The 22,003-nt window shown below is 43.0% G+C and overlaps 1 protein-coding gene across 1 annotated transcript in view; it reads right to left on the bottom strand.

Annotated features, from left to right (window-relative positions):
- The window catches only part of LOC307120715 (uncharacterized protein), a 68,507-nt gene extending 46,764 nt beyond the window's left edge, over window positions 1-21,743 (bottom strand). The window contains exons 1-2 of the mRNA XM_079807858.1: window positions 21,698-21,743; window positions 6,600-6,654 (exon numbers count right to left, since the gene is read on the bottom strand). Coding sequence (XP_079663984.1) covers window positions 6,600-6,614 — 15 coding nt within the window. The 5' untranslated portion in view covers window positions 6,615-6,654; window positions 21,698-21,743. The remainder of the gene's footprint in view (window positions 1-6,599; window positions 6,655-21,697) is intronic.
- Between the last annotated feature and the right edge of the window lie 260 nt (window positions 21,744-22,003).

The following is a 22,003-nucleotide window of genomic DNA, read 5'->3' as shown; positions in this document are numbered from 1 at the left end:
ACACCTGATGACACACACACACTCTGCGTGTACTGCCTGGGGGAAGAGCACGCACGGGATGTTCTCGAGGGAGCATCCTGTGCGAACTGTGAGCGTTTTCCCATGAGAACGCTCCGCTCTCGTTTGGCTCTCTTCTCGAGGGGAGAGAGCTCAGCAGCTGTGCTCGTGCTGAGGCTGAGCGGCGGTTACAGACTTGGGGTTCCCAGCTGGATCTGGCTCGTCGTCTGGAGACCGGTGTAGTGTTGGCAGACAACGAGCCAGATCGCGAGGGGCGGACCTCGGAGGAGGAGCAGGATTTGCGCTCCTCCTCCTCGTCCGCTGCTTTTCCATTTGAGCAGAGGATGGTTGAGGAGGCGAATGAAGCGCCTGAGGCTGAGGCTTCTCAACCACCCTGTCCCATGTATGGGGAGCTGTTGGAGGTGATGGAGCGCGCTGCGGGTAGACTGCAGCTGCCTTGGCAGCGCGCTAGGAGAGAGGACGTGCGTCCGGGTAGGCTGGACGACCGTTTTCTCTCCGCCCATGACCAACCAGCTCTCGGGAGCCTTCCATTCTTTCCCGATCTCCACCAAGAGATCGCGAGAGGATGGAAGAGACCTTATTCAGCCCGGATCCATCGACATCAGCGGGCTAATTTCGCTGATGTCGAGGGATTGCCCGAGGCGGGGTACGTGGCGTTGCCGCCCGTAGACGAGGCGTTTGCGAACTACCTCGCCTCCGGGCGGCTATCGACATTAAGGGCTCCCACCCTGCCGTCTGAACCTCTCAGGACGTCTGCGCGCCTGAACGGCAGGGCATACATGTCGGCGGGTCATGCCGGGGCAGCCTTACACACAATGGCGGTGTTACAGGCTTACCAGGCAGACCTGCTGGGGGACCTCGATCAGGGGGTGGGTCTGACCCCTGAGGCGGTAGCCGAGCTGCGCCGGTCCACAGATCTGTCTCTCCGGGCCACCAAGCAAACCGCTTTTGCCATCGGTCGTTCGATGGCGGCGATGGTGGCCACGGAGAGACATCTGTGGCTCAACCTGGCGGACATCGGGGGGAAAGAGAGAACCTTTCTCCTCGATGCCCCGTTATCGCCCTCTGAACTTTTTGGCACCTCCGTAGAGGCGGTGGTGGGTAAGTTCAGGGAGGCGAGGGCGCGCTCGGCAGCGTTTAGGACTTGCATACCGCGGAGGTCCGGGACAGCGCCCAGGCAGTCGGGTGTCCCGCTCCCGTCTCAGTCTGAGGGCTGGAGACAGGGGCAGCGAGCCAGCGTTGCCTCTCGAGCGCCCCCGCCGTGGAGGAGCGGGGCGCAGAAGAGGCGGGACATCCGCAACCGGAAGAGGAAGGAAGCCGGGGCTGGCAACCGGGACCAGCATAGGCGGCAGACTCCGCCCCCGAGGGCGCGGAGATAAATGCTGCTTTTCCCTTCCTTGCTCGTTCTCCCCGGGCGCTTTACATCAGGCCGGTGGGCCTATGATGAGCAGGAGATGTAAGATTCTGACGGCCCGCCTGGCTTGGTTGTCGAAGCGCCCCCCTCAGGTCGGCGGGCGGATATTAGCTTGGTGGCTGGATTGATGCACCGCGAGGAGCGATTGGTGAGTCCCCCTCTACGAGGGTGAAACAATTTCAAAACTATGTTTTTCAGGACTTTTTGACCGTCGCTCCCCTGAGGGGTGCTTGGGGAGATTTTTGGATCATCGCGGGATGTCGCAGGGCTGCAGCTCCCCGTGAGTAGGCTAAGAACGATCTTCTTTGCAACATTATGTGGTTGTGTGTGTATGCCTCACTTTGCTAGTAGAGTCTTGCTGCCTCTCCGTGTTATATTTTCCCACTATGTGGGTTATTAAATTGCGCTTTCGCCCGAGGGCTTGTAGTGTAGAGGACTAGCTGTGTTTTTCCTAGCGTAAAAGTGGGAAGTAGCTGAAGACCGGGTACGCGTTAATGCGCGAGCTGTAGTGAGATCTGCGCCCAGCTCTGCGGGGCTTTGGGGAAAGGGGTTTTTCGGGGCCTCAGTGTGTTATATTAGAGGTAATAATATATTCCTTCCCGAGCCCTGAGTAGATCTAGTGCGGTTTGCCGCACCACTTGGCCTAGGCTTTGTCAAGGATGGGGGCGTTCCCTTCTAATGAAGGTGTTTGCCCCTGGCCTGTCTTTTTTATATAGAACATGGCGTGGTTTATGCATCCTTGTTTCAGCCTCCTCTTATTACAGAGTCGTCCGGCCAAAGCCCGCCCCCTTCTCTGCGTTCTGGGGTTACGAGTAACGCAGTCGGGGTGTTGCAGCAGACAGCGACTTTGCCAGTGGTCGTGGGGCGGAGTGAAGCGTCTTTCGCTGGTTTTGCGATCAGACTTTATCTGCCGTTTCCGCCTTTCAGAGCTTGGTGGCCGCCATCTTTTGGCGGCCCCCGGCCTCTTCCTGGAGGATGTTCGGCCGGTGGGTTCTATATTTTCTAAAAGAAAAGGTATGTTTCACCCTTGCTCTATGTCTCTGCTCCACCTCCTTTAGGGCTCGGGTTGAACTGAACATCGGATAAACCTCTGTGAAGGTTCTGGTCGGATGCTCCCCTGAGGCCCGAGCATTACCAATGGCTGACGCCCTCGCACTTATGGTTGGCCGCTGCATGGAAAGTAAGACAGCCGCCCCGAGGCAGGTGACGTAAGTTGTACTCCCCTCGCTTTAGAGGGTCTTTGTTTAAGCACTTTCGCTGAGTACACTGCTGTTGGCAATGTGATTAGGTCCATGTTTGTAGGCGCTGCCCGAGAGACTGCGCCGTCCTAGGGGCCCTAGGACACGGCGATGCAAGTTGTCCCTAGCTGCCTCTGGGATGGAGCCAGCCCAGGTGCGGGCATAGGAGCCAGCTGGTTGTTAGTAGCCAGCCTTGGCAGTCTGGGCAGTTGGACTTCAGAACAGGTAGTAGGCATCAACCGGCCTCCCTGCAAGGAAGTCTCGACGCCGTGGCCCACGAGTGGGCCCTGGAGGCTCTTCTCCACTGGTGTCGACGTCAGCAGTAACCTCGTCAGCAAAAACTTCCTTGGGGTTGAGTTCCCAGGTGTGAACTGCATTTCCAGGCTTTGTCAGCAGCAGACAGCTGCCGCCAGCCCAGGCGCAGCAGCCAGCCTTCTTAAGGCTGCCCTGAGGGGTAGGCTCCAGGTTTGGTTTACCTTTACTCAGATGGTAGGCCCGATTGGCCTCCCTGAGGGCCTGCTGTGGTCAGCAGGCGCTGCCTGGTCTTCCCCGAGGGGGCACGACTGGCATTGAGTCCCTCGATGGCTGGTATAAGCTGCTAGTAGGCGCTGTATGGCTAGCACGAGTGCTAGTAGGTAGTAGGCCTCAACCGGCCTCCCCTAATGCAGCCGCTGGGGCGGTGACCATGAGTAGCACATTCTGGCTTGGGCGGCTCGCTCTGCTATCAGGTGGAGGCATTGCGCCTCCCTGGAATCGTTCCCCGGTCCCCAGGTTTGGTAACAGATCGTAGCATGGGATGCTATCAGGAAAAGCTGCACAGGGCTTCCCTGTGGGATTCGCTTGGAGTAGTAGGCCTCACGTGGCCTCCTCTGAGGGCACGCTCCTGTCTCGTGGTCTCTGGATAGGTCCAGTCACTGAGCAGAGGGCTGTGATGGAGAAATGCCCGGCATTGTTACAGGTGGTAGGCCTGTTAGGCCTCCCTGATGATGCGAGTCCCTATCTTCCCTGCTACCTCGAGGGCTAGCACGACTGCGATCAGGTTTCAGGCCCGTTTGGCCTTCCTGAGGGCGAGCTCTGCTGTTGGACACGCGAGCAGTCGGCAAGGGTTACCAGGTGGAGGCTCCTCTCGGCCTCCATGGGGAACGAGTTCCCCTGGCGGGAACGCACAACTGGCTTTACGCTGACAGCTAGTGGTCACCCGCTATCAGGCGCCGGTCTCTGGCCGTTCGCGAGACCTGGAGGCGGTGTTCTTACCCTAGCACGACGAAACTTACTGCTACTATGCGGTCCCCACGGGAGGGGACTTTCATAGTTTGCCTACTGCATGGTTACCTACCAGGTAGGCTTATGAGCTCCTCTCGAATGAGGGTCTACTATGAGCTTACGGCCGCTTGGCGCTGGTTAAGGGTTGTAGGCCCCTCGGGGCCTCCCTGGCATAATCAGCCTGTAAGGCCTCTGGCCTCCTAAGCACGTTTTAAAGTAGGTGCTTGGTAGATCCGAGGATCGAGCGGCTAAACTCCCCTCGCTAGCAAGGGTTATATAGCACTTCGCTGAGAGCTGCTCTCCGGGATAACCCGTCTCTGAGATCTGGCTAGTGGATGTCACTGCCTTTTTTGCAGCACCCTAGCGGGATGCCTCTTTGGAGGCGAGTACCAGAGGCTCTGTACTGTACAGACAGGGTTGACCGTATTACGTGTCCCACATTAAGTCTGGGTCACCTGGTCAGGTCTCCCTGGTGGCATTCGGTGAGAACCTCCCGAATAGTGACTGGCATAGGGTTCCCTCGTAGTTCCCTTGCCACGTTCCCTTAAAGGAACCCCTTCTAAGTCGAATGGGCTGGTTCCAGGCCTTCGAGCAGGGCCTGGGAAGGACCTCATGTGTGTGAAGGTTCCTTCTTGGGCGATAGCTTGGGCTATGACCGTAGGGAGCGCTGTCACTGACAGCCTAATGTGACCAGAAGGGGAGTGGTTCAGGCATCTCAGTAGAATTTGCTTGTCTTGACAGTTGTCACTGCCAGTGGGCATGCACTCCCGTCGGCATGGCGGCGTTGGTATATCGTTCCCCGTAGCGTCAAGCTGACGCAGCGCGAGTTCCCTTTCGAAAGGGAACGTCTCAGGTTACGAATGTAACCATTGTTCCCTGAGAACAGGGAACGAGACGCTGCGTCGCTGAGCCATGCCGCAGGGCCTGCCTGCCGAAAACAGTCCCTTCAGACGATTAGATACTGTCATGTTGGCAAGGCGCCCTTATATACTTCCTGGTCGCGCCTTGATGACTTTCATAGGCTGTTGCCGGTCAATAGGATTGACGTTTTTCGATAGTAATTTCAGGCACCTGTCACGCCGGAGGCGTTCCCCGTAGCGTCAAGCTGACGCAGCGTCTCGTTCCCTGTTCTCAGGGAACAATGGTTACATTCGTAACCTGAGACGTTTTCATGGAAAATAGTATGTTACTGTCAGAATTTGACCTTTTCTTACAGCAAAGGTTTAACAGTGTAGGTGGCGCGAGTGCATCTGTTGTATCCTTCCTTTGCCTGAGAAAAGTAGGGCGTATTTGAAGTCACTTTCGAATTGCAGCAGCCTTCGTTGCACCGCTGTGACGCATTTGCACTTCAAATGCAGTCTTCGAAGTGTACAGCCTTCACATTAGGATGCACCCAGAGCCTTTAAATCCATTTTGACCACTCCCAACACCCATACCGATACAATTAGAGGCGCAAACAAAAAAAAAGAGCAGCTTGCTGGACTGTGTATTTTCAAGGAGCGGCTGGCTTGATCGCAGTTGCCCAACTCACAGAAATTTAGACTAATGAATATGTTTTAGTTAACTGGACAATCAAATGCAAAAAAGTTGGCTTAACCAGTGAAAAGAAGTTGGTTCAACAATTGTTGGACCAACCTAGTATTAATTGTAAATTTGATTTGTAATTGCAAAGTTAACAAGCATACAAGTTGCAACAAGTTAACAATGCATTCTGGGTGTATCATGCAAAACTCCTCCAAGGCTCCCAGCATGCATTGCGGCATGAAGCATGTCAGCATTGTTGAGATTAATAGGCTGATTCTTGATGTCTGTGGAGGGCAAAGTGCTTAATGTACACTCGGTTTTAAACCTTAATCAGCCTTTCTGATTAAAACCGTGCTGGATCTTTTCTAGGATCACAATAAAACAAAGTTAATAGTATATTGCTCATATTAAACTCAGTCATAAGATCAGTGAATTAAACCACTACACAATGATTATATTCTTATTCAGCAGCCAGAGAAGCACTAACATTTAAAAGTTGTCAAACTGCCCAACTAAAGAAAACACTGATCACCATCACGGATTTATTTTAATAAAATAAAAAAAAACTGCACAAAAGATCTTAAATTGAGAGACATGTGACCTTACTTAGTTAATTGAGCTGAGTGAACTCAAAAACGCTGTGCAGCAAGTTGCCTATCAATTTTAAGTTATGTCAGCTTTTAGGTTGTGAAACGTAATTTGTATAGTTTGATTCTTCCTCATGTACAGTCATGTAATGTGAAACCTCCTGTCTCCGATCCATCGGTCAGTGTGAACACAGCAGTGACTGAATGCTGGTCCAGATAGTCATGCAGTGTGAAAAGAGCAGTGACCCTACGAACTTGAAAATCATGCAGTCTGAACTCGGCATTAGTTGAACTCAAAGTACACAGTCAAAGTAAGTCTTAATGTGAAATCATTAGTTCATAATTCAGTAAACAAAACATTTAATGTAACAATGTAATGCCACAACAAATGTAATGCCAATGTAATACTAATTCAATTTAAAAAACGACTCGATAAAATAAGTCATATTTATAAATATTCTATAAAAAAATATATAATATTTATTACAATGAAATTATTGCAGGTAAATAATTTTACTCTTCCATATGAAGTTAATGAACAACATTTTAACTCACCGGGAAGGCAGCCATGTCTCCACCTCACAGAAGACTTTCACAATTGCTCGGTTATCTGTTGAACACAAAATAATGAATTACATTTATTTAGAATACTTTTTTTCTTAGCCATTTTTAATATTTAAATATATACAGTGGCACTTTAAGTTTAGATAAGAACTCCAGTCATATGTTTCCAAATACTGCTGTTGAATTACAAATTTATACATTGTTATATCTAGGTTCAAATGTAATAGAATATAACTGAAAACATTATCTATATTTGTGTTTTACATTTTGAAGTAAACTTGAGGAAATTCTAAGGAGATTATTTCAGGCTGTGTAAGTGGTTGAGACATTAAGTCTTTTGTCTCTATGCAATTTCCTGACTATTTAGCATGACAAGTTTAGAGCAATACTGCCTGAGTGATTGGATTAGCATCTATGCAGTTGAATGGCACTGTTATGCTGATTGAATCTGGACGAGGGACACAGTTATGTAGGGTGTGCCCTTTACCTACACAACATATGCATTTCTTTGTTTGAATGTCTCCTCCTCTGCTGTATAACCACTCCCACTAACATGTAGATAAATTGCCTTATTTTGTACTGTTAAAATCAGACTGTTTTCGGACGACCTGCAGCACAGAAGGTTCTCATTAAAAGAATAATTCTGTCTTGATCCGACGTCTCCTGGTCTATTCTTCAACAAACAACTGAAGTTCACAACAGATGGTGCCGTGACCCGGATATAGTTTCCAGCTTCCTCACCTAAAATCCAGATTGAAACTTCAAGCTCAAAGAAAAAGATCTGCCTACGTTCCAGACTGGAATCCAGAGCGAAACTTCCAGCTGAACAAAGATTTTCCAGACTGAATCTTTCAACCAAGGGTTGTGGTGAGTGCTGCTCTATCCAAAAGAACCTTAAAAGACCAGTACAAATTTGTTTATCCTCTGGCTGCCAGGGAAGAGTTAACAGACGGCTGTAGGGTTTGGTTAACTAAGTTATCCTCTGTTATCAAACAGAAAAGATTAGCCTCACAAACTAATAATTGTTCTGTTTGAAATAGGGAAGATTAGCATTTAGCTAATATTTGTGTTTTGTGTTACCCTCTAATTCTGTTTGAAATAGGGAAGATTAGCATTTAGCTAATATTTGTGTTACCCTCTAAAAAGTGTTTTTTAGGGATGAGTTATCCTCTGTTTGTCAAATAGGGAAGTTATTAGCCTCACAAACTAATAATTGTTCTGTTTTAAATAGGGAAGATTAGCATTTAGCTAATATTTGTGTTACCCTCTAAAAAAAAAGTTTTTTTTTTTTAGGGATGAGTTATCCTCTGTTTTTCAAATAGGGAAGTTATTAGCCTCACAAACTAATAATTGTTCTGTTTTAAATAGGGAAGATTAGCATAGCTAATATTTGTGTTACCCTCTAAAAAAAGTGTTTTTTTAGGGATGAGTTATCCTCTGTTTTTCAAGCAGGGAAGATTAACATTTAGTTAATATTTGTGTTGTCCTCTGTTTTTGTCAAAGAAAGTTAACAATAGTTGAGCTGTGTTAACAAAGAAATGATCAGAGAAGTGAGTGTTTGGGTGTGTGGTAACAAAGAAATTCAAAAATGTTTAGGAAGAATCCTAGACTGACCCCCACAACTGAAAAAGGTGGCCTCGCAGCTCCTTTGTGGACAGACAGTGATTTCATATCACAGTTAGGAGTGCAGATGAATTTAATTGTCACCGAGAAGGTTAGACAAAAACTAACTCAGAAATATGAGATCCATCCGGACAAGAATTGGTCGATTGATGAATGTAAAAAAGTTTTAGGAGCATGTATTCGCAAGAACAATGTGAAAGGCATTATTTGTTGTCACAGAGAATTTGGTTTAGCGCTAGCTAGACAACAGTCTCAGCAGATCTTAGAGCTAGAGAAACAGAACGAAGAACTCTGTGCTAGAGTAGCTTCTTTGACTAAGAAATTGAACCTCAACAAAGCTGAAGAGAAAACTGATGTGAATGAAGTTAGTCAGACTGATAACGCCAATCCTGACTTGCAAGCTTTCTTTGAAACAGATGTAGCCATTCAATCAGTATCTGATGTGCCTGTTGATTCAGTGAAATTTAGCGTCACAGCCCCGAAAATTGTTCTACAGAGTCCACCAGTCACAAACCCATCCTCATGTATGATGTCAGCAATGACTGAAGTTTTGTTAGAGGATGAAATGACTCATGATTGTGTTACGGTTACAAACGCAACTACGAATGAAATAGCAGAAACTCCCATTGAGAATGCAGAATTGGAGTTGTTTGTTGAGGGTTCAGCTCAAGTGATTGAAGGTAACATTACAGCAGCTGCAGTGTTGTGTCAGGGAAGGAAAACCTGGAGTCATGTGACACACTATAAAGTTGTTCCCCCACCAACAGGGATAGGGTAGGACACGAATCAGTGAGGAGCCCAGGAAAGAACTGAATGCAACAGGCATTCGGGGGCCAAACCTGCAGCGAAGATTCCCTTGTAGGCATCCCCATCCACTAGTCCATCCTTACCTCACTGTTTCTTTAGGTGTCACAGGAATTAACAAATAGGGAAAGAAGGAACAACAATAGCAGACTCCGATTGAACAGATGAGACAAACCTGATGTTTGCTGTCTTTTAGAACAAATACTGCTCTGTTGTCTTTTGTTTTTCTTTGTGCAGATACCTATTGATGGCTGTCCCCAGATTCATACGCACCGATCCTCACCTGCGTATGAAGCCACAACCTCTGAAGGACAACTAGACCCACTAATGAGTCAACTGTCAAGAAGAAGAAAAGAAAGAAAAAAAAAATACACAACGCAGAGAATGATTTACGGGAACTTCAGTCTTCCATCAACATGATCAAGACTGCCTTGCTACTACTTGCTACTAGTAGCCTTACTACTACAAGATTGCCTTGCGACATCGCACAAAGTGTAGACTATGCACAAACATGGTGGTCAAGGACTCTTGAACAAAATCCAACAAGACATTCTTGATCTTTCAGATGACTGAAGATAATTCTTCATGGTTCGGAAACCTGTAAGGTCAACAAAGATCTCACAAGGACTGTTCCAACCACAAAAGAATATTGCCCGTAATGAACTTCACGGACCCTAGTGGCATGTTTGTTTTCTGTGGCAGCATGTCCTTCGTCACTACAGACAATCAACACAGAGAAAGTGATATGTGCCTGTAATTTTTTCCAAGTTACATGACTAGAAGATGTTAACAAACATAAGCTACAGAATGGACTGATGAAGGTTTAAATTTGTATTATGTGGGAGTTATTAGAACTCCCAAAGGGGGGAATGTTGAATTACAAATTTATACATTGTTATATCTAGGTTCAAATGTAATAGAATATAACTGAAAACATTATCTATATTTGTGTTTTACATTTTGAAGTAAACTTGAGGAAATTCTAAGGAGATTATTTCAGGCTGTGTAAGTGGTTGAGACATTAAGTCTTTTGTCTCTATGCAATTTCCTGACTATTTAGCATGACAAGTTTAGAGCAATACTGCCTGAGTGATTGGATTAGCATCTATGCAGTTGAATGGCACTGTTATGCTGATTGAATCTGGACGAGGGACACAGTTATGTAGGGTGTGCCCTTTACCTACACAACATATGCATTTCTTTGTTTAAATGTCTCCTCCTCTGCTGTATAACCACTCCCCCTAACATGTAGATAAATTGCCTTATTTTGTACTGTTAAAATCAGACTGTTTTCGGACGACCTGCAGCACAGAAGGTTCTCATTAAAAGAATAATTCTGTCTTGATCCGACGTCTCCTGGTCTATTCTTCAACAAACAACTGAAGTTCACAACACTGCACTTTAATTTCAAGTGGGGAAAAAAAAGTTTCCTCACTCTCAGGGAATAGAAGCATTATTGATACTGTTTTTGTGTTGAGCTGGTTGAACTTATGCTTCACTTTATGATTATGGCCTTTGCTATTGATAGGGGAGAGCGGGGCACAACCTAACTGTAAGAGCCATTATGCTTTATTTATATGTCTGTTGTAGTTCCACTGTTAGACACCGGGTGGAGTGTGGGTTTAATGGATATAGGTAGCCAGAGAGGAAGTGAGGTCAGGTGTAATGAGGGAAGCAAACAATTTTTGACCGTGTCAGGAGTGGGTATGAGGAGTACTATGTGTTTGAGCATCGTAACTGTGACAATAAAGGTGATAATTGCAGTACTGGACTGGAAGCGTCATGTTTTGGATCCCACGCGTCAGATAACCCTACAACACCTCTAGCCTAAGGGACAAGATGGTCCTTTGTCCCTACATTTTGTCAAAAATTGCTTCTTTGTGGAGTATCACGCATCGTTTGGAACTTTTTGAACTTTAATGGACTAAGCACTGGATTCTGCTTTGGATTTGGATACAATTGGACGCATCAAGGACCAGTTGCAGCAACGCGAGTGGATGAATCCGAGGTATGTGTAGCGCTACCTTATGAATGACTCTGTGTGCACACATTTAATAGCGTAAATCCAATGCATTGGTTGCCTAAGTTTTAAAAAATTAACGACAAGGTAAATGAATTCAACAACTCTGTGAAAATGAGTGTAAGTAATTATGGCGAAGGTGCTGTGGCTGCTGGTAAACAAACAGAGACTAATGTGCTTACTGAGAAGGTTGTAATGGAGTCTGTGAAAGAAAAGCGTTGCATCAAACTTACTCCAAAGGCACTACAAGAAAAACTGGAAACGTTGCAGAAAACAAGAAGGAGTAAAGTAAATAAAGCCAAAAACTTGATGGTTATCATAAGAAATTTTATGCCTAACCGAGAGTATGAAAAGGAAGTGCAAAGTTCCTTTGAGAAGTTCATTAAACTGTGTGATGAGGCTAAAGAAATGCACAACTCTGTGATGGTTCTTTTGCCCAATGAAGAAAAAGAAAGACAGCAAACATGGTTCAATGGGAAGATGTTAATATACAATGGTTTTATGGATGATGTTCAAAAATGGTTGAGTACCGAGAGTCAAGTTTCATGTTCTGGTGTTGATGACAATGCTTATCAAGATGACATTGAACCAAATGATAGCATTTCAAACATTTCCTCATTTGTGTTAAGTAAACCATCCAGTAAGAAAAGTTCTAGCAGTGTGCGTACTGGAAAATCTTCTGCTGCTTCAGTACGAATCATAGCAGAGGCAGAAAAGGCTGCATTAATTGCACGTGCAACTGCTTTAAAGGACAAACATGCTTTGGAGGTACAACAGGAACAACTAAGGCAAAGACAAGAGCAAATGGATATTGATGCAGAAATAGCAGCTGCTACTGCCAAAATTGCTGTTTTAAATAACTCTGACAACCAATATCCTAAAACCTTTTCTGATGGTATGAATTCATATTGTGAAAAAGAGACTGCAAGAAGTGGCAAAGAAGTTACTCTTAACCCTCATGCAGAGGAATATATAACAAAGAATTGTTCTCAGCAAGCAAGATCAAGGAAGGTGATTCAGCAAACTCAAAGTGCAGATCAAACTGATCTTCATTCTGTGTCACAAATGCAAACTTCAAATGTAATGCAGAACAGCAATGGAACATCAACTTCAAACATCTACAGTATCATGCAGAAACAAAATGAGATCACTTCTCTTCTTGTACAACAACAACAATCCAGCATGCTGCCTCAACGAGAGATTCCTGTGTTCGATGGCAATCCTTTGAAATATAGAACTTTCATCCGAGCATTTGAACATGGAATAGAGGACAAAACCAACAATAACCGAGATCGTTTGTACTTTCTGGAACAGCACACACAAGGTCAGCCTAAGGAACTTGTGCGCAGTTGCCAGCACATGGATGCGCAAAGAGGATATGTGCAAGCTAAAGCATTGTTAAAGGAACATTTTGGCAATGAGTTCAAAATAGCTGCTGCATATGTAGAGAAAGTACTTGGATGGCCTTCAGTAAAATCAGAGGATGTGGGTTCATTGCAGAGTTATGCTGTCTTCTTGCGTGGATGCTGTAATGCAATGGAGGAAATTGCGTACATGGAGGAGCTGGAGATGCCAAGTAATTTGAAAATGGTCATTATGAAGTTGCCGTACAAATTAAGGGAAAAGTGGAGAACTGTTGCATGTGAGCTATTGGAAAGGCACAATCGGAGGGCACAGTTCAAAGATATTGTAACATTTGTTGAACGTCAAGTCAAAATGTCATCTGATCCACTTTTTGGTGATCTCCTGGGTACTCCAACTGTACAACAGAAACCTCAACCTAGGAGTAAAATAAGAAATAGCTTTGCAACGATTGTTAATAACAGCAAGTCAATTCAGTGTTGTGACTCTGATTTAAGACCAAAGTCCAGAGTTGTATGTTTGTGCTGCAAACGTGATCACTTATTGGATCAGTGTACACAAATGCAAGCCAAGATGCATAAAGAAAAGCTGAACTTTCTAAAGGAGAAAGGTATTTGCTTTGGCTGTCTTCGTGTTGGGCACATGAGCAAGGATTGTGATGAGCGCATGACTTGCACAGTGTGTGGCCAAATGCATCCCAGCCTTCTGCATATTCAACAAAAGGAGAGACAAGAGCAAAATCGTCCATCACTAAGTAGTGCGCTTGTTGCCCTTCAAGCATGTGGCCAAACAGGGGCCGGCGATGGAGAATGTGCATTATCAATTGTACCGGTTCAAGTCAAATCCAGTAAAGGACAAAAGGTAATCCAAACCTATGCCTTCTTGGATCCTGCTAGTTCTGCCACATTTTGTTCAGAACACTTAATGCACAGTTTGAAATTAAAAGGAAAGAAAACTAATATTCTTTTGAAAACAATGGGCAATCAAAGGTCTGTTAGTAGTTCTATCTTGACTGGATTGGAAGTGTCTAGCCTTCATAATGACATCTTTTACAGTCTTCCAGAAGTCTTCACTCAGGAGAAAATGCCTGTGTCCAAAGATAACAGAGTTACTCAAGGGGATTTGGACAAGTGGCCATACCTGAAAGGTGTTAAGATCCCTCAAATTCCTGCGGATGTGGATTTGCTAATTGGAGCAAATGCTTCCAAGGTAATGGAGCCCTGGGAGGTTAAAAACAGTGATGGAGAGGGACCTTATGCAGTGAGAACCCTACTGGGATGGGTTGTGAATGGGCCGCTCCAAGGAAGCAAGGACAACAGGAACAAGACTGAATATCCAGGTGTTACTGTCAATAGGATTTCTGTATGCAAACTGGAGGAGATGCTTAGTAAACAGTATAACCACGACTTTAATGAGATTGCTTCTGAGAACAAAGAGATGTCCAGAGAAGATCATGCATTTATGGAAAAGGTAAGCAGGTCAATTGAGCTTCAGGATGGACACTACAAATTGAACCTTCCTTTCAAAATGGAAAATCCCATGTTGCCGAATAACCTTGGTGTGGCTAAACAGCGCATAATGGGATTGAAAAGGAAATTAGAGAGAAATAAGACTTTTCATCAAGAATATAAAATGTTCTTGGATGAAGTCATCAACAAAGGTTATGCTGAAAGAGTACCATTGCATCAGTTGAAACAGGATGAAGGGAAAGTTTGGTACATCCCTCACCACGGCGTCTATCACCCCAAGAAAGGAACATTAAGAGTGGTATTTGACTGTGGAGCTGCTTTTAAAGGTACATCGCTTAATGATCAACTTCTGCAAGGTCCATACCTGACAAATTCACTTCTGGGAGTTCTTGTGAGGTTTCGACAAGAGCCTATTGCATTCATGGCTGATGTGAAAGCAATGTTTCATCAGGTCAAAGTTGCAGCAGAGGATATCAATTTTCTTCGTTTCTTGTGGTGGCCGGATGGTGAGTTAAAGCATGAACCTGTTGAATATAGGATGAACGTGCATTTGTTTGGAGCTGTGTCATCCCCAAGCTGTGCTTGCTTTGCACTACGCAGGACCGCTGAAGACAATAAACCCAACTTTCCAGAAGAGGTTATTGACACAATTCAGGCCAACTTTTACATGGATGATTGTCTGAAAAGTGTAGCTTCAGAGGAAGAGGCTATTTTGATGATCAAAGATCTAACAGAAGTTTGTTTGACAGGAGGTTTCCAATTGACCAAGTGGGTCAGTAATAGCCGTGTTGTGCTACAAACTGTACCTGAAGAACATCGAGCCCAGGGCATAAAATTGATGGATCTGGACAAAGATCAACTACCACTGGAAAGAGCTCTTGGTTTGTTGTGGTGTGTTGAATCAGACACTTTCAGGTTTAAAATGACCATCAAAGATCATCCTTGCACCAGACGTGGTGTTCTGTCGATGGTATGCTCTGTATATGATCCTTTAGGATTCTTGGCACCATTCACTCTTACAGCGAAAATTCTTCTTCAAGAGCTGTGTAGGACAAGATGTGGATGGGATGATCTGCTACCCTCAGATCTTCAAAGACAATGGTCTTTATGGTTGAAAGAACTTGGGAGGATTGCAGACTTTAAAGTCGATAGATGCTTAAAGCCCACAGGATTGGACCAACTTACCAACATTCAGTTGCATCATTTCGCTGACGCAAGTACACTTGGATATGGCACTGTAACATATCTTAGGATGGAGACAAACAAGGATGTTCATGTTACTTTCCTACTCAGCAAATCAAGAGTAGCACCATTGAAGCATGTAACAATTCCACGTCTTGAATTGACAGCTGCTGTACTTGCTGCTCGAGTGGATAAAATGTTGAGGGCAGAGATACAGTTTCCATTGGTGGACTCAGTGTTTTGGACAGATAGTACATCTGTGTTAAAATATATCAGAAATGAGGACAAACGCTTTCTGACCTTTGTGGCCAACAGGATCTCTGCAATAAGAGAAATTACAACACCATTACAGTGGAGATACATACCTACAGCTCAAAATCCTGCAGACTGTTGTTCAAGAGGAATGAAAGCAGATTTGCTGTTATCGAGTGAAGAATGGATCAGCGGACCACATTTTTTGTGGAAACCACAGGAAGAATGGCCAGCACAAATAGTTGATTCTACTCTTAAAGTCGATGATCCTGAGGTAAAGAGGAATGTGAGTGTAAACACCACTGTTGTGAATGATGTGTCAAGTACAACAAATGCCACTCATAGGCTGATTACACACTTCTCAGATTGGACAAAGTTGAAAGTTGCTGTTGCCTGGTTTTTGAAGTTAAAAAGAATGCTGAGGCTACGTAGTCAAAAGCGGAAAGAAATCAAAGCCTCTTTGGATCCAAAGTGTGTATTACCATCATCCAAGAAGATGGAGAAGGAGCTTCAAAGGCTAACATTCTCAACAGCTACACCGAACTTAACTGTGGAGGACCTGACTGAAGCTGAAACGGCTATTGTTGCATTTAGTCAACAGCAACAGTTTGGAAAGGAAATTGCTGCTCTATCATCTGTTTTAAAGGTAAAGCGAGACAGCAAGTTGTATAAGTTGGATCCTGTCTTTCAAGATGGTCTTTTAAGGGTTGGAGGACGACTGAGGAATGCTGCAATGCCTGAGGAAAGGAAGCATCCTATCATTCTTTCTAAGGATCAGCACATTGCCACACTCATCTTGCGGCATATTCATCAACAGTTAGGTCACAGTGGAAGAAATCATATGCTTTCCAAGCTGAGAAAAAGATATTGGATCATTAAAGGTAATGCTGCCGCCCGGAAGATTATATCAAGTTGTGGCCATTGTAGACGTCTTGGAGTTAAGGTGGGTGAACAAAAGATGGCAGACTTGCCGAAAGAGAGACTTAAGCCCGATCTTCCTCCATTTACGAATGTAGGAGTCGATTATTTTGGTCCTATAGAGGTCAAAAGAGGACGCTCCATTGTGAAACGCTATGGAGTTATCTTTACTTGCATGGCAAGTAGAGCAGTTCATCTGGAAGTTGCCCATTCCTTGGACACTGATGCATGCATTAACTCTCTACGCAGATTTATTTGCAGACGAGGACAAGTTGTTCATATAAGATCAGACAACGGTACCAACTTTATTGGAGCAGAAAGAGAGTTAAGAGAAGCACTCAGTTCATGGAATAAAAGCAAGATTCAAAGGGCAATGCTACAGAAAGGTGTCCAGTGGAGTTTCAATCCTCCAGGAGGCTCGCATTATGGAGGAGTGTGGGAGCGTGTGATTAGAATGGTCAAGAAAATTCTGAATTCCATCTTACATCAGCAAACTTTGGAGGATGAAGGATTTCATACTGTGCTATGTGAAGTTGAGGCTATTCTAAATGATCGCCCAATAACAAAGCTGTCAGATGATCCTAATGACCTAGAGCCACTTACTCCGAATCACCTTCTTCAAATGAAAGGCAAACCAGTTCTACCACCTGGACTGTTTGACCAATCGGAGTTATACAGCAAGAGGAGATGGAAACAAGTCCAATATATGTGCGACTTATTCTGGAGAAGATGGACAAATGAATATTTGCCTTTGCTTCAAGAACGACAGAAATGGAACAGGGAAAGGAGGAGCTTTGTTCCAGGGGACATTGTTGTCATTGTGGACTCTTCAGCCCCACGTGGATCCTGGTTGATGGGACGAGTTTTGGAAGTTTTTCCTGATAAGAATGGACTTGTACGTTCTGTGCGTGTACAAACTAAAACCAATATACTTGAGAGACCTGTGACAAAGCTTTGTCTATTGTATGACGGCATGGAAAAGGACTGATTGCAAATACTATGAACTCTAACCAACAGAAGATTGTTTGAATACAGTGTTGCTTTGGACTTATGGCTCTTTGTATTAATATTTTATTGAATTGTAATGTCTATCTGTCATGTACAATTAGGGGCCGGAGTGTAAGAGCCATTATGCTTTATTTATATGTCTGTTGTAGTTCCACTGTTAGACACCGGGTGGAGTGTGGGTTTAATGGATATAGGTAGCCAGAGAGGAAGTGAGGTCAGGTGTAATGAGGGAAGCAAACAATTTTTGACCGTGTCAGGAGTGGGTATGAGGAGTACTATGTGTTTGAGCATCGTAACTGTGACAATAAAGGTGATAATTGCAGTACTGGACTGGAAGCGTCATGTTTTGGATCCCACGCGTCAGATAACCCTACAACACCTCTAGCCTAAGGGACAAGATGGTCCTTTGTCCCTACACTAACGCTTTTTGACTTTCTCAGTTTGTATAAATCCACTTGGGGTTCAGAGTATTTATTTTTCCCACATGAATTCCCCACATGTCTAGTACAATTATGTGGTTTTGTTTCATTAATACAGTGTATACTTTTTTCTAGATTTACCCCGAAAGAATGGAAGTGAAATGTGACAACATGCCCCGTAGGTGGGGTACATTGTAACACGACCAAATGACAGCTTAAAATGTTACCTGATATAATCAAAAAAATATACAAGACAAACTAAAATATTTTGTCAACAAAATACAATTATTAACTTTTTAAAATAAAATAATGCCATTTTTTAATCATTAAAAATATAAGCATTTTTGAGTTTGACAACAAACACATCACTAAATACAGCTATACAGCATATTCAAAACATAATAATAATTAATAATTTCTGAACCTTAACTCAGTCATTATTCACCCCTTTCTCATGGTTTCTCAAAAGAATTCATAAAAGTATAGAATATAATGGCATATTTCTAATAGGGGCTCAGTGTAACGCAGTGTTAACACACACACCATCTGCACAACTGGGATTTAAACCGCGGCTCGTGTCTTCTGCTGTTAGATCAGCATTAAAGAACATCTCAACTGTTAAATAACAGATATAAAATTATGATAATATCGGATTTGTCGTATTTTAAATAAACAAAAAAAACAGAGATGAAAACTAAACTTAAGTAAGAAATGTACTTTTGCTATGGTTAAATACATGTTCAGTAATATCTTCCAGAGATTTTTTTATTTTGGCGCTATTTTTTCTCTAAATAATGTTGATATGACAACTAGTAAATACTCTAAGTTTGGTCATTCTGGCATGTGTGGAAAGGGTTAAAACATGCGCGTTACAACTAACCCCGCGTTAGGTTGTGCCCCGCGCTCCCCTATAGCCTCATTATAGGCAATTATGTTTAATGTATTTTTACTTGTTAAAATAATTTAAGCTCTTTCTCTTTTAAAAGATACAATTTTTGTAAGAGCTGCACTGAAGTTGGCAGTTTGATAAATGCAAGTTAATTCTTCAGTTCAATCTCTGTGTGCTAAAAAGGCACACAGGTTCCTGTAGAGATAGCAATACACATTCTCCTTTTTTTGTCTTCTGTCTTGCTGTATCAAATCTCACCTAGCTTTCCTCAGAGATGGTCCCAATAATGTGCTAAAAGTCAAGTCAAATTCAGTTTGTGCATGATTACGTGATATTACAATTTTTTTTTATATTGTATCCTAAATTGTGGATAATTAAGCTATATATCATATGAAGTTAATTTCTGGAGTGTTAACGATTAAAAGGAAAAACAACAACACGAACCGTACAGAACCGAAAACCGTGACCCTAAAACCGTGATATAAACTGAACCGTGGGTTTTGTGAACCGTGCCAACCCTAATATTTATATATGAATGATACTTAACTCTATTTCATATCAAATAATGTTTTTTTACTAACGCTAATGTCATACATCTTGTGAAGCTTTTTATAATCTTTCTATATTTGTGACAATATCTTGTTAAAAAAAATTCTTAAAGGGTTAGTTCACCCAAAAAATGAAAATTCTGTCATTAATTACTTACCCTCATGTCGTTCGACACCCGTCAGACCTCCGTTCATCTTCGGAACAGAAATGAAGATATTTTAGTTGAAATCTGATGGCTCTGAAAGGCCTCCATTGGCTCAATGGTACTCTACACTCTCAAGACCGTTAAAAGGTACTAAAGACGTCGTTAAAAAGTCCATCTCACTACAGTGGTTCAATCGGCGACAATAGTTTTTGTGCGCAAAAAAACCCTAAATAACGACTTACATAGTGATGACGATTTCAAAACACAGCATCATGAAGCTTCGAAGCGTTATGAATCACTGAGCCGAATGATGATTCGGATCGTGTGTCAAACCGCCAAACTGCTGAAATTTGGCGATTCAAACCGCTGAATCGACTCAGTGATTCATAACGCTTCGAAGCTTCATGATGCTTTGTTTTGAAATCGTCATCACTATGTGAAACTATTGTCGCCGATTCATAAAGTTATTGTAGAACCACTGTAGTGAGATGGACTTTGTAACGACGTCTTTAGTGCCTTTTATGGGTCTTGAGAGTGTAGAGTGCCATTGAGCCAATGGAGGACTTTCAGAGCCATCAGATTTCAACTGAAATATCTTAATTTCTGTTCCGAAGATGAACAGAGGTCTGACGGGTGTCGAACGACATGAGGGTAAGTAATTAATGACAGAATTTTCATTTTTGGGTGAACTAACCCTTTAAAGGGGTGATGAATTGAGAAATCAACTTTTCCTTGAGCTTTTGATATATAAAAGGTCATGGTAATATAAGAACATCCTGTAAGTTTCAGAGCTGAAATCTTCCTTGTTAGTCAAAGAAAAGCTTTTATTGACACCAGGCCCAGAAAACGATCTTGTGTGCATCTTGACGTCATTGTGCAATGAAACACCACCTCTACAGAATAATAAGCACGTCTAATTCAGTAGCCCCGCCCATCGACTCATGGAGCTGTTCGGATCACGCTAGCCAGCAGCAATAAACATGCTGAAGAAGATAGCAAGATATTGTGGAAGAACACAGTCGCTGCATAAGCTTCCTTCGGATCCTAATATTAGGAATGTGTGATACTTCATTTTTAATGAAGTTCCAGCTCACGTGGGGAAGACATGTATGTGTGTTCGCAATTGTTTCATTTAACTGCGGAATCGTTTGTAAACAAGTCTCAGGTCGCAACTTCTTTTTTATTTGTAATACCGGTAGTAGTCCAGGGGCTATGTGTTTTCCAGACGGGCTACCAAAACGGAAGCCTGTCGGCAGGCCGATGAATCTCAAATAGTGAAATAATATTCCTTTCTTGATCTGGGCGCGCGCGCACATGTGTGTGTGTGTGTGTGTGCGTGCGCGGTTTGCACTTATATCGACCTATCGGGCGGGCCAAGTAATACAAAAATAATATTCCAATCAATCACGAGTGGATGAGAAATAAATCATTGTGCTTGTTTGATAAAGACGTTTACGAGCACTTTGATCGAGAGAATCATTCCGGTTGCCGCTTTCAAAACAATCCCTTCCTCATGTGAACTGACAGGAGAGTAGAAGATCATTAAATGTGCTAATCTTATCCAATCCTAGCCGTGGGCGATTACTTCCAAGTCTCCAATGCGGCACGCCCATCAAAACCCAGTGTTCACAAGAGAGCCTCAAAATCAGTGTAGAAAATAGTCTATTACTTATTAGTTATGATGTTTTTGAATGTAAAAACCACACAAACGTCATTAGTTGACCTCAGACAACAGTAAAAAAAAATAAAAAAAGCCAGTTCATGACACCTTTAAATCAAGACGCATTTACTAGATGAGTAAAATGACATAAGATATTTTTTCTTGTTAAAATTAAGTTGTTTTTTGCTTTAAACAAGAAAAATTATCTGCCACTGGGGTGAGAAAAATATTCTTGTTTATAATTGAAATCTTGTTTCTTGTGTCCCAAACAGAAATAAGATTATTTTTCTCACCCAATTGGCAGATAATTTTGCTTGTTTAAAGCAAAAACCATCTTATGTCATTTTACTTATCTAGTAAATGCGTCTTGATTCAAGAAATTTTTGATATTTGGACTGTAAACAAGAAAAAAAATACTAAGTAAGAAGAGCATTTTTTGCAGTGTATACCAACTGAGCATTTGTCAGTACAACACACTATTCCTATTTCACTTTACTTGATTTTTAAGGCAATCAGTCTGCATGCTTTTTTAAAGTAAGTCTAACTAATTAGATTTTAGTGTAGATCAATTATAACGTCAATAAAAATATCTGCTTTACACAACATTACACAGAACAAGCTGAAGTTCTGAAAAAAACATTAACCTTGAACTGACAACTGTACATTAATAAAATAACAAGATGCTCAATGATAATAAATTCATGCATTAGACATCATTTATGAATCTATGGAATCATATGGCTTTGATTTAAGTAGATATTTCTTCATTTGAAGAGGATGCATATTTACCTCGTGCCGTTCTTGAGCTTGTGTGAAGTCTTGTAGAGTCTGATCTGGAGGTGAGAAAGCTGAACTCTCACTGAACTCAAATCAAAATGGCTGAAAAGAGGAAGTTGTGAAAATGCATTGTGTTTCTCGGAAATGCACCGCAAACACATTTCTTGCCATTAAAGGCAGCGTGAAAGTCTTTTCACATCCTGATAGCAATCACTAAGTAGAGTGGTCTAAATGTATAGTGTGTTATTAAAATGTGTACTACAGGCATATATTATTTAACTGTTCTGGAGTCTTTGGAAGTAGAATTCTATCTGTAGA

The sequence above is a fragment of the Gobio gobio genome, assembly GCF_949357685.1.
Source record: "Gobio gobio genome assembly, chromosome: 2".
NCBI classification, from domain to species: Eukaryota; Metazoa; Chordata; class Actinopteri; order Cypriniformes; family Gobionidae; genus Gobio; species Gobio gobio.
Note: the sequence above shows the minus strand (reverse complement) of the source record. Positions and strands in the feature narration are given on the sequence as shown.